At 36.7% G+C, this 13,439-nt stretch overlaps 1 protein-coding gene across 1 annotated transcript in view; it reads left to right on the forward strand.

Annotated features, from left to right (window-relative positions):
• Positions 1–13,439, forward strand: part of CTTNBP2 (cortactin binding protein 2) — a 74,233-nt gene that overhangs the window by 32,915 nt on the left and 27,879 nt on the right. Inside the window, 2 exon segments of the mRNA XM_042872307.1 lie at positions 2,017–3,679; positions 9,317–9,520. Of these exon segments, the coding sequence (XP_042728241.1) occupies positions 2,017–3,679; positions 9,317–9,520 (1,867 nt within the window).

Raw genomic sequence — 13,439 nt, forward strand, 5'->3', positions numbered from 1 at the left:
ATATAATTTCCCAAATTTCCCATAGTGATTTTTCTCTTCACTTGCTGGTTTTTTTTGTTGTTGTTGCTGTTTTGGTTTGGTTTTTGTTTTTTTTTTTTGTTTTTTTGTTTTTTGTTTTTTGTTTTTTGTCATAATAGTGAAGTTTCTTCCTGAAATAATACTATTACTAAAATATTGTGCAGAAGTGTTGCCATTACCTGTCGATGCTGATTTGTCACCAAACAGGACAACATTTTTAGCTATAAATGAATTTCAGACATATTCTCCACAATAGTGTGGAAAGCATTTCCAGAGCTAAGAAATTTCATCTTCTCTTGTAAAGGAGAGGGAACAGTGTGCTATAGCAACAGGCTTCTGACAAACTTTTAGATTGTAGAGCATAGGGATTTTGTTTATTTCTTTGCTTTGAAGAATGGGTGGGGATACTGCTGGTGGTTTGGGGGTTTTCTTTTTTTTCTTTTTTTTTTTTTTTTTGGAAAGGGGGGAAGGTTTTTTGTCTTATTTTCTTCCAGCAACCAAGAAAAATGTTATGCAGTGATAGAGAGTGAAGATATACCCTAACTATGACCAGTCCCCTACACCATCTTGTTTCTCACATTACTGTTTGCAGTGAAAATAGTACATGATACTGGCTTAAAATCTGAAATGAGTATCAATTTGACCAGAATACTAAAATCTGAATCTGTACTCTCAGTCTTTCTCCATCTATTGAAGTGAAACTTTAATTCCAAGTAAGGTCTTAAATATATTTGCCACATCTTTCCTCGGTTGTTTTTGTGTTTTTTTTTAAACATTGAAATATTACTGGATTGTAGAAGCATGAAACAGTTTCCTGTTGCAGTCAAAATTATATTGTTACGAGCACTTGACTTCTTTTAGGTGGCCACAATGGCCACTAGAAAATGCGTGCTAGAGGTAATAGTTCTGAATTGTTCTTCCTGAATGGATCTCTGTGCATGTATTAAGTAAAACTGATAAATCTGAACTGATATAAAGAGTACAGGAGAAGGAATGCTCACTGTTTTTTCATTATCCAGATGAGCCATACGGGAAGCAACTGCATCAGTACATGAAAGTAGGAATAGGAAGAACAAAACAACCAATTTTTCTTTTGCTGTAGTTTGTGTTTTCCTAGGCAAATGCTTATATATGTCAAACTAATTTGTGTCACCTTACTTTTAGTTGCTATGTTATAAAAGGGCGCATTAATCTGTATTTTTCCAGTGCTTTTCAGTGACAGGGCCTTTGAAGAAAAGCATAGTCAGTGGGTAAGATGAGTTAGAGGCGATGATTATCATAGAGGTATGAATGAGTGGAAAGTTTATTCTCATCTGTTACTTGCACATAACAAGTAGTCTTCTGATCCTAGTCTACAGTGTAGTTTACATACATCACAGATGTCAGTGAGACATACCACTGTTAGAAAGTACAGGAAGATATTTGTGTCTGTACTCAAACGTTTCTCTCAGAAATGGATGTATTGATGTAAATGTAAATAAATAAGACGGCCATTATGGGCATGAACTGCGCATTTCAACACTGATCTTCAGTCTGAGGAAGACCTAGAACCTAAGCCTTTCATTTCTGTGCTCAAAGTTTTTGTTTTAACCTTGCTTCTTGCTTGTGGCTAATTCCTTTGCAGAGAAGAGGAATCTTACAAAGTAAAACAGGTTTGATCAGGTGCCTAATTTCAGTGCTTGCCTAATTTCTGGAGACCAAGCAGCTCCTCACTCGGAAATCTTGAGAATTTAATCAATTCATGGAGTCTCTATGTTATCAACAGGAAAAAAAAATAAAGATGACTTGACTTATCTCTGGAGAGCAATTCAGAGAGTATCTACATCTTTCTCTTGCTTTTAGACATTTTCATGAGAAACCATCAATCACTTTCCTGGGCAGACAGGTTCATTTCAGGTGTGCTCTCAAAGGTTAAAATATTAATGTCAAGTTAATAGTAGGTTATATTGAAAGTCTCCCTCTTATTAATGCATTTTTTTTCTATATGCTTTCTTACAGCTGGAAATGGAAAAATCTCAGTTACAGAATCTTGAGCTGGAGCACAAAAAGCTATCTGCTCGTCTTGAAGAAGAACGGGGCAAGAATAAGCACATAGTATTGATGCTAGTGAAAGAGTGTAAACAGTTATCTGGACGAATTGTAGAAGAAGCCCAAAAATTGGAAGAAGTGATGTCAAAATTTGAAGAGGAAAAGAAAAAGGCTAGTGAACTGGAGGAGTCTCTTGCAGCTGAGAAACAAAAGAGTACTCAAATGGAAGCTCAGATGGAAAAGCAGCTGTCTGAGTTTGACACAGAGAGAGAGCAGTTGCGTGCCAGACTTCATAGAGAAGAAGCACACACCAGTGACCTCAGAGAAGAGAGAGATAAAATGATAAAAATGATTGAGCAATTAAGGAAGGAGAATGAGAGTAAAGCTAATCTTTCTCTTAAAAATAAAGATAAAAATAAAGATAGGAGTTTTGTTTCTGTTTCTGTTGAAACAGAAGAGTCAGTTTCAAGAACTATTGCCTGCCAAACAGATCCTGTAGCGGTAGACAGTAGTGCTGAAAATACGAAGAAGTTGCCTTTGACTGTATCTGTGAAGCCTTCTGCAGTGAACCCCTTAGTGTCTGGCAATACAAAAATGAATGTGTGTGCTAATGCAGCATTCGTGAAGCCTGTCATTGATAGGCAATCTTCACATAATGAACTTGTCCCTCCTGCAACTCCTGTTCTTACACAGAGTCCAAACAGAGTTGAGGAAAATGGACCAAGCACAGGCCTAGCACCTGATTTACCAAGTAGCACTTCCCCTCTTTCAAACAGCACTTCCCTTTCCACTCCTTCTGCACCAACTGTCACAACTCAGAATTACTCGCTGACTTCATCTATGCACAGTTTGCATTCCCCATCTGCCAGCACTACCAGCCAGCCAGGCCTAAATCCACGAATCCAAGCAGCTAGGTTTAGATTTCAAGTAAATGCTAATGATCCAGACCAAAATGGAAACACAACCCAAAGCCCTCCCTCGAGGGACGTATCCCCTACTAGTCGTGACAACCTAGTTGCCAAGCAAGTAGCTCGAAATACCGTGACCCAAGTCCTTTCGAGATTTACAAGCCCGCAGAGCAGCGCTCCAGTGCGCCCTGGGGTGTCACATTCAGTGGATGCTGGCACCTACCCCCCAGTCGGTAGAATGAATTTAAAGACGCCTAGCGTATCAAGAGTTGACAGAGGGAATCCTCCGCCTATTCCTCCTAAAAAACCAGGGCTTTCGCAAACTCCTTCACCGCCACACCCACAGCTAAAGGTTTTAATGGATAGTAGTCGATCCCCAAATACAAGTGCAAAAACTGATAGCAAAACTGTGACCTCACCTCTTTCAAGTTCACCACAAGGAATCAGGGTAATAAATGAGGAAATTATTTCTAAGTCCTCACCTCAGCTGCCACCAAAACCTGCTATAGATTTATCTGTGGCACCTGCAGGCTGTGCCATTCCAGCCGTAGCCACATCTCAGGTGGGTGCCTGGCCTTCCCACTTCCCTGGACTGAACCAACCTGCATGTTCAGAAAATTCCTTTGTCATTCCCACCACCATTGCCTGTAGCTCCTCCATAAACCCTGTTAGTGCTTCATCCTGTAGACCATGTGATTCAGACAGCCTCCTGGTAACAGCATCAGGTAAAGGGATTGATATGCTACAAACTATCTCCCTCTAAAGTACTGTTTTGTTTTTACTCTAAATCTCTCATTTGCTACATTCACTTTTTTTATATACCTTTCTTTGTTTATTTTCTAAGCACTGAAATTTACATTTATATTTTTTCCACTTTCCAGGGGTATGGGAGTTCTTCTGCGTGATTCATTAGTTTGCTTCCTCAAAGAAGTCTCCAAATTGAATGTTTTGTTGTTTTGATTTGTTTGTTTGTTTGTTTTTGCAAATAAGCTGTAGATTTTGAAATACTAAATAAGCTACCTTTCTAATGTTATTATTTTGAGCTATAAAATGCTTTCTTAGTCTGAAATAGTGTTTTGAACATGATTCTGCTGATGATCTTCGATGGAATATGTATTTCAGTGCCTTTCAGTGCTTTGTGAGCCTTTCAGAAAATAGGGCATAGCTGGGACTGCTGTGTTCTTTTCCTGTAGTATTAAGTGGTTGCAACTTAAGGTATATTATTGCCTGGATAACAGTGCAGTTCCAAATGTATCACTTCATACCTATAGAAGTATATATATGTATATATATTTCCATTTTTTCTGTAGGCTTTTTGTAGGTGTTTATAGTAGTAGCCTTTATAAATACTTGTAGGTAATATCTCCCAGATTCACTTCAACTGGTATCTGCAAGGATTTGATGTTGGAGAAAGTTAAAATCCAAATGTTATGTTAGCAGTCCAAGTTTGGGTCAGCGCATGTATCTGCTATTCATTTTGCATTGTGGTGGTCTAATGGCAGCTTCAGGATATCTTGATGAACAGCTAAATGAGCAGAGACAGCCTTAATGTGTGTTTGAGTTCATGTCCTTGATAGGGTCAGTACTGCTGAAAGATCAGGTAAAAGACCCTCTTTGCCCTCACTTCTGCAGTGAGAAGGCAGCTGCACGATTATGGAGCGCTTCAGGTGCAAAAAAATCTTCGTTAACATTGAAGAATGTTTCAGCAGTCTGAAAAACTTCATGTGGTTATTTTCAGTTCAGTTACGGTCCTTTAGTCCCTTGTGACTTCGGTACCTTTATCTTACCTGTAGGGAATGAACTTCTCCCCACAGTACAGTTGGTCTGCTTCCATTTGATAGAGGGACCACTTTTTATGGGTCGTCACCCTGGTGAGGCAGTTGAACTAACTCTGGTTCTTGGGGAAACGATTATATATACATGGATATATGGATGGATATACAATTATATCCAATTGTAATGTTTTATGTGTTCAGATGGTCTTTTGTGATTTAGGTTTTAGTTACTATTCATTTGCAATCAAAAGGATAGAATCAGTTGTAACCATTTTGGCCATGGCAGGGGGTTGAAGCTCCATGGTCTTCAAGGTCCCTTCCCATCTAAGCTGTTCTATGAATTAACCTTGTAATCCTTGTTCTGAACATTTGACACTTCATGTTTTGTAAATTGCACTTCTTTTTGTGAAGCTTTGCAATTCCAAGTGGGAAATGTGTCCCATTATCGGAAGTACACAAAGAATGGTTGCTTACACTCCAGCTGGTGGTCTATTCTTTTACTTTGTTGCTACAGAGCTGTGGTTTTAATGTCTCCTTTACCAGCCTACAAAATAAGGCAGAAAAAAAAACTGTACTAAATTTGTCTGTAATATTCAGGTACTCCTTTATCTTTAACCCAAACTTAGATTTGATTGAATTTATTTTCAATCCCAGATTATTTATTTCTGTTTGTTTTTTTTGTTGTTGTTGTTGTTTTGTTTTATTTTTTTTTTTTAATGGAATTTAATCTATTTTGGCTGTGTTCTTGCAAACTGCACTAGAACTGTGTAGACTATGAGCAAGGTATATTATACAAATATGGAAAGATATTTCCCTCAAATTTTATGCCTAGGAAAAAATAGATTTTATAATTATATGTGGAAATAGAATTTGCCTTAGGAAAAAAAGAGGACTAAATTTAATTATACTATTTTAAGTAAGATAAAGTGGCCAGTTATGCCTGAGTTAATGTCACTCATTCACTCTTTTTTCAGTTTCTTTTTAGAGCATGTTCTTTCCGAAACTACATTCTCATATCTGCATTTTCATGCCCTCTAGCCACAGATTCAATTACTTATATAAATTTTCTGATTGGTTTCAGTCTTTTATTTACTTTTTTTTCCCTCCCAGAAAGTGTTTGGAATTTCAATTTTGCTTTCATTTAAAGCAGAACATAGTGAAATCCAATTCATATTTTATTGTATAGGAAGTAATGAGCTTTAGTCATTATTAGTTAATATTTAAGAAAATATGCAAAAGATTTAACAAATTAGAAAGCACTGAAGGTATCTTTGTTTTTTAATGTTTGTTTGTTGATAAATTTGTGTTTCTTCTTACTACGGAGTCAGAAGAATTGATAATAGCATAGTTACTAAGGTATTCCTTTTATTAATTTGAAAACTGTCCTAGCTGTGTCAGATTGCTTTAAGAACCTGTCAGTAGCATGATTTTCAGTAAAGAAGTGCCTTGGTTCTAGAGAGAGCAAGCATTAGGAAAAAATTGGAAATGTGAGCACAGATTGTTTCAGTTACACGTTCTCTTGAATTAATGCTATGATATTTGCCTTTAAATGTGAGGCAGTTCACTGTGTTGCCCTTTTCATTCCCAGTAAGGAAGGATGCCAACTTTTGTCATTAACGTTGACCAGACTGCACAGCAAGAAATTACAATGAACATTTATGGCCTGATTCGAAATCTGTGACAGTGTTTTCATTAACTTCAGCAGCCTTTCAACTGGTGCCAAAGTGCTTCTGCTCTGTTTGGATTCCTACTTTTCAATGGCTGCAAGACTTCAAAATGGAAACAAATCTAGGCAGTTGGATTTTCATACCCCTGGGATTTCTGCTTTCACTTTCTTCTTGGTTTTGCGCTTTTTGTGTCACTCTTCACTGAAGTGTTTTTTTATTTTGCTCATTTCTATGATGATTTCTATGATTATTCTCTCTATACAATTGGCTTAGAAGATAAAAGTGGGGGGTGAGATACTGATCTGAGCTCTGAAATTAACCACCTCCACGTTCTGAAGCTGATGCCAGAAGCTGTTTTTGTCTGTCCCTCTGCCCTTCATCACTGCACGTTCTACACGCTTTCACAGATGCTTCACATTTCCTAACTTTTTGTTTCTGTGATGATGGACCTGTAATAATGGTTATTAGTATTTCTGATGTCGCTTTTTTTTTCCTGGATGAATGCAGCATTGTTTTTGTTTACATTGATGATAGAAGATAAACTTACCTTGTTATCCAGTTCTCATATTTTTCTGTGAAAAGATTCCATCCAGTGATAACTTAGCATAGTGAATTTCATCATTCAATTGCAACATTGTTTTGGTGCGGGGTTTGTTTTTTTTTTTTTTTTTTTCCCTTCTTCTCCATTTCAACATGTTCAAGCAAAAAATTAAAATACCATGTATGGCCCAATAAACTTTTTTTTTTTTTTTTTTTTGGGTTTTTTTTATTAAGTTTTAAAAAAAAAAAAAAAAAAAAAAGAAAGAAAGAAAGAAACACACCTTTTTCAATAGCGAAGGATTCCCAGCAGTATTATTGCCAAACTGCTTTGCAGAACAAAGTTCCTGCTGATAGTTTAGTGTCAAGCTCACCAAACTGCCCCAGGTGATTCCAGTACAAACCAAATTAAGTTATAAAATGAAGGCAGAAGCTTGAACGAACACTATCAGTATTTGGAGTGTCACACAAGCAAAGCTGGCTATCATTAACTACCATGCCAAGGGAGTAAAGAATAAATATGAACTGCTGCTTTAAAGACATTGATGTATATGAACAATTACCACAATTAGTTTCAAAAAATGATGAGAGATAGGAAAAATAAAAGCTTTTTTTTTTACAGTAGAGAGGGTGAACAGAAGTTATTTTTCAAACCTTCGGCATTTTGTCAGTCAGCTGTTGTCAAATGTCAGAACTGTAAATGCAGTGCATTTTACCACTTAAAATATGTAGTTTACTTCATATGTTCCTCCCTTAACTTTTTCACGTTTGGAAAATGTTTAAAATTCCCAAAATATCAGAAAAACAAATATTAATGAAGGTATTGATAGTCAGAAAGAAACTCCAGAATTGAAGTTGAATGTAATTCCATCCATCTTTATACAGAGATTATCAGCAGCTTCAAGCTGGGTTTGTAACTTAACTCTGTAGTTGTACTGATGACTTTTTGTAAGTCATAATTAATATGAATTCTATATTAATAAGTTGAATAATAAGCTAAACTTGTGGTAATACTGCAAATACGCTTCCTTTACATACTAAGCTAGTGAACTTAATTGGAAATGACAAATTCACTTGCTTTTAAAACAAATAGAAGATACTCTTAGCACTTATTTTTGTTGCTTTAAACAGGGGTTTAAAAGAAAGCTATGCATTCTTTATTAACTCTACTCAGATTGTGTAACTCTGGATGTTAATTAAATTTGCTCAAAACTTCCCAAACCTTTTACATCTGTAGAATTCTTCTGGATTAAATTTTGGGTTTTTTTTCTGAAACACGGAGCAGATCATCCCAGTAAGCTGCTTTTCTGCTGTATATCTTAAAGGTTGGGTAGCACTTACTCAGCTTGGTGGAGCTGGAAGTAATGCTCTGCCAGCTCTACTTTAGTGTTGATTGTCACTGAACCTCAGTAAAGTCTGGGCAAGTTTGCCTTGTATTGTCAGATTTCAGTCTCAGATCCTAGCTTGTATTTGCCTGCAGAACACAAATAAAACCTACTTACCTAAGAGAGAAGTTGAATGTGCATCTTCTAAAGGGAATAGTTAAAATAAGAAAAGATCTTTCTTCTATTTTCTATTGCAGTCCTGGGTCAAAGAAGAATCCACAATTTTTTTTTATACCTTATGCAAAAAACTTCATATTCTTAACAAACTCCCTACTAAAACTCAAAATTAATGGATGCAACATTTAACCAAGATAACTCCTAAGCTTTTATAGCTTTGAATTGAATATTGTCTTTGAGCTGGGTGGCTTGGAAGCTTTCACAAGTAAATTTTATATAGCCTCTCTCATTCACATATTGTTTACGTATTGCTGAGTAAAATATTACCTTGAAGCATAGCTCAGTATTAATTTCTGCAAGGTTTTTTTTTTTTTCCCCCCTCTGCAAAGTTACTTTAAGTTATTAAGGGCTCTTTGCATCATTTGTTTATACAGCAGTGGGTGAGATATAAATACTGACGTTTGAGCTAAGACTGTAAGGGAAGTGAATGCATTTTATTTTAGAAACTTTTTCTTGGCTACTTAAAAAAGCTAAAAGCCTTTGCAACATATCAGTAATTCACTTAAAGCTTATAAAAATTTCAGTAGTTTCTTAATTTTGTTATAATTTTGGCAGACATCTAGTTGCTGCTACAGTTCATAACAAGATTTATGTTAAATTGCTGTAATGAAATCTTGTTTGCATTAACATCTGGTCACCCCTGTACACAGTATTTATTTTTTCAGATTACCTTCTAAAAGACAAAGCATCACCACATAACTTGAGCTAAACTAACAAATCTTGTCATTTTGAAGATCATTCTTAACATTCAAAGGAACACAGAAAATGCAGACTTTTTTTAAGTTTGTCTTCCTTCTAACTTCTGTTGCTTTAACTCACAGGCTGGTCTTCCTCCCTAACCCCTTTGTTAACAAGCGGTGGTCCTGTCCCCCTGGGTGGCAGGCCCACCCTTCTTCACCAAGCTGCTGCCCAGGGAAATGTCACTTTATTATCAATGCTGCTTAATGAAGAAGGACTGGACATTAATTACTCTTGTGAAGATGGCTATTCTGCCTTGTATTCTGCTGCTACGAATGGACACACAGGTAAGCAATTGTAAGATTTGTTTATGTTCAGTACATTCACGTGAAATAGTAAAATCTTATTTCATAAGTTTCCAATACTAAATTAACCAAATTTTGGATCTGTACCAAGTTACTTGGGAAACAAACTGTCTTCATTTTAAACTTGATGAAATAATCTTAGTTCATTCTCTACATTCTACTGAAGTAGTTAGCAGTTTTCTTTCCCGTCTTTCCCAACCCTTGGTCTCAAGGTGGTAGCATCTATTGAACCTCCCAACAGTCAGCCTTCGTATTTTACAGGTAACTTTATAAAATGAGGAACATTGTAGTGAAAGATGTTTAATTGATACAGGCTCTAAGCAATGATTTTTCTGACAATTAACCCAAATCTTTTGAACAGCAGCTTTCTCAAAATCAGTGTACAGTTAACTGTAGTTTTTCATACAGATTTAAAAACCCGCAACCAAGAGCTTGTTTTGTTATTTGTTATGCTTGTTTTTCAGTACTGAAGACGAAGTTCTTCAATACAAATGACTGAGATTTCACTAATTTTAGTAAAGTCTTGATTTTTTTTTCTGTAAGGTGAAACACATTGTCTTAAGGACCTTTGCATTCATGACTACTTTGACTTTATCTAACAGTGTGTCTATTTGTGACATAATTAGAAATTTCTGACTCACTGTTTAAAACAATATTTGCAGAATTTTTTTTTTCTTTTTCTTCTGAAGCCTTTTTAAAGTCAGAGTGTAAATGGAGGTTCTCAAATCCACGCTTAGACAAATAGTATACATTTTTCTGACACATTCAAGGTTAATTGTGCTAGCAGACATAGGGACAGGAAGAATTTTCCTTCTGTCCATAATGTATTTTTTCTTTCTTTACTAAGTGCTATTATTTAGTTTCTAGAATCATCTGAACCTTTCTGTTTGACAGATATTTGCTGTTGCCTTGTGTTACAGTTGGTGTTAGAGCTGGAAAGATTATCGTGGTGAAAACGGGAAAAGAAACAAACAGGGAAGGAATTCTTACCTGTGTCTAAAGATGTAGGTCTAACGATGTAGGTTTATAGGAAAGACTCCACTGAGAAGGGATCTCCAGCAAGAGATCCTTCCCTAGGGGCAGTCAGCCCTTAAATGGGGTCTAGGAAGTGACTTGCCTTCACCTGTGCTCTGCGGCTGACTCAGTCCTTTCCCCAGGTGTCCATCAGTGGTTAAGGCCATGACTCAGCAGTTCCCATACACTATGACCCTTAAAATATTGGAGAAGTCCCTTTCTTTTATTTTCTTCTTGTGCAATTTATTGTTCTCAGTAGTAAGGGTCCCATTTTATCACAATGTGGGGAATTTTTTTCCCCCTCACTGAATGAATGTTCTGTAGATTCTTCTAGATTTATGTCCTTGGGTGGTGTTTGTGGGTGACAGTGCTTGCTCTAATTTTTCTCTCGTCTTGTATTCCTAAGCTGTTTCCAAGCAAATACCCTGAATTTCAATTTCAATTACTAAACAGCTCTTACTGACAGCAAAAGCAATTTGTTTGCTTGTTTTATTGTGAAAATTTCAAATAACAGAGGTCCCTGAGTGATGGATGAAAACAAACACATGTACAGACATCCTATAGTTGTTGGTATCTTTTACATTTTAAGATAAAAATTATATTACAGTGGTTTTAGCATTACACTTCCATTTATAGTTTCAGGATGTGTGAAGTACTTTCATTTACAAATCATCGCATTTTAGTGACTAAAATTGTATGAATTCTGAATGAATCACACAGCAGCAGCATTTATGTCTTAATAGATTGTGTGAAAATTGAGAGTGATGTGAACAATTAGATTCATAGTATTTTTGGATAAAGATTTTTGTGTTTTGATATGTAATCCTTTGTTTGTTACTTGCAGATTGTTCCAAAAAGCACAGATAAGATGCGGCTCTTCAAAATGCAGGCTTTAAATAGATGTAAATACATAGAGACTTAAGAATTATAGGGATTAGTATCTTATTTTAAAAAGTCCTTTTTAATAGCTTTCTTAACTAAACAGCTGGGAAAAATAAAGGATGCTGATGTAATATTAAGAAGGATTAAACCATTTAATTTTACAAACTTTTTCACTGCATTAAGTAGGATTGTCAGTGGTAAATTGCTGTCTTTACAGTATTTTTTTCCCCTCCTCCTGTCTTTCTGTGAAAGACCTAACACATACTCTTAACCTAAAGGGTAAGAACACCATGATTTGATTTATCGAAAATACTTTCAACCTGAAGTTAGTGACTAAATGGATTCAGTGATTTATGGGACTCCTTGTTTCCTCTAAATCAACTAAACAGGTTTTTTTAATTTCTCCTGGGAAATAGTTGGCCAGAAGAAAAGAGTAGCTCAGGATTTGTTAGGGGCTCCCATCCTGAGTACCCCTTCAGAAACAAACACTGTGTTTCAGAGTGGCTGGGAAGAGTGGAAAGCAAATGGTCTCCGTGTGCTTTCAGTGAATAAATACAGTATTTAAGATCTGTGGCTAACTAAAGAAAGGTAGAGCACTCTGTAACCAAGACAGTGGCAGCAGCTGTTGTGTCCTTTGAGTTCAGTCTGTAGAGAAAATTGACAGCTATGCAATAAAAGAGAACACTCAAATGTTCTTTCTTAATCTGTTCTGTTTGCAAAATGTGTAGTTTTCCTGTTCATAAACAGTTGCCCTTTGAGAGCTGCGGATGAGATTTGTTTTTTCCCAGCACATGAAGTTCATAGCAGCTCCTTTGTTTCTATGCTCCCACAGTCCTGCATTTTGTAGGTCTTGAGAGAGACAACTTCACTCTAAAAATATACATAAATACTTCCTTTGTGTTTGAATGAGTGCTGGGAAACTTGTTTTTTATGATTTAGCCACCTAGCTGGGAGAACTGAACAGACTGTTCTGTCAGGCCATTTTGGTTTGATCCACTAAGAAAGCAGAAGTCACTTCAATCTGTGACGCACTTGATAAAATGCACAGTGGTTCACATGGGTAATACACAGAATCACAGAACTGTTTGAGTTGGGAAGGAGCATAAAGACAATCTTGTTCCAAGCTCCTGCCAAGAGCCAGGGGCACCTTGAAGTAGGTGAAGTTGCCCAAAGCCTCATCTGTCTGCATATCTGAATAGCATTGGCAATTCTAACCATTCTCTGTCATATGTAAGGTTGCTGAGAAAAGGAGAAATAAATAGCAATAGTTCCCAATATAGAAATGTGAAGAGAATAATAATAATTATCCTATGTACTCAGCTATGTATTAGTTGTATGATTTTATGGTATAATCAATTCTCTTCTGCCCTGCGTGTTTGGAGGCTGTGGTACGATGGTTGATAGGAAAAACTGGGAATGTGGGAAGTAGAAAGGAGTGAGGTGCAGACATACAGCTACATGGAGTCAGCTCTGCCGAGCCTCTGGGTGCATCTGCAGTGTTTGCCAGCACTCTGGAAGAACTACCTACTGAGAGCTTAGATGGAGAGCAATGAAGTCTCCGGGTGTTTGTGCTAAGGAACTTCCATGTTCTGCTTTTGCTTTGACCAAAACCTTTAACAACATCAGTGTCTGTCTTGTGCTTTCCCTCCTCATATATCCCCTGCACTGCTGATTGCTTCTATGGCAGACAGCAATGAACTGAAGTTAATGAGTATGGGTAGACCCAAATTACCCTCCTCCAAATCCCAATCAAAAGTCCATCCAAAGGACTGAGGCTTCTTGGAGACTTTTGCTCTTTTACGTGATGTGCCATCAGAACAGGTTGTGTAGAGCTTGCTGGCTCATGTGTTATGCCTTCTGAAAGTAGCTATAATTCCTCATGCTTGCACCTGGGCCAGAGAATAAATGGCTCTTTTCAGTGATCTTCACCAGAAACAGAATTTTCACATAGATAAGCTACAACCTGAATGATCTGCCAATCAATAAGTGAGTTAACTGTACTTTT

Source organism: Lagopus leucura, unplaced genomic scaffold (genome assembly GCF_019238085.1).
Source record: "Lagopus leucura isolate 7727_CA_CO unplaced genomic scaffold, USGS_WTPT01 Super-Scaffold_100008, whole genome shotgun sequence".
NCBI lineage: Eukaryota > Metazoa > Chordata > Aves > Galliformes > Phasianidae > Lagopus > Lagopus leucura.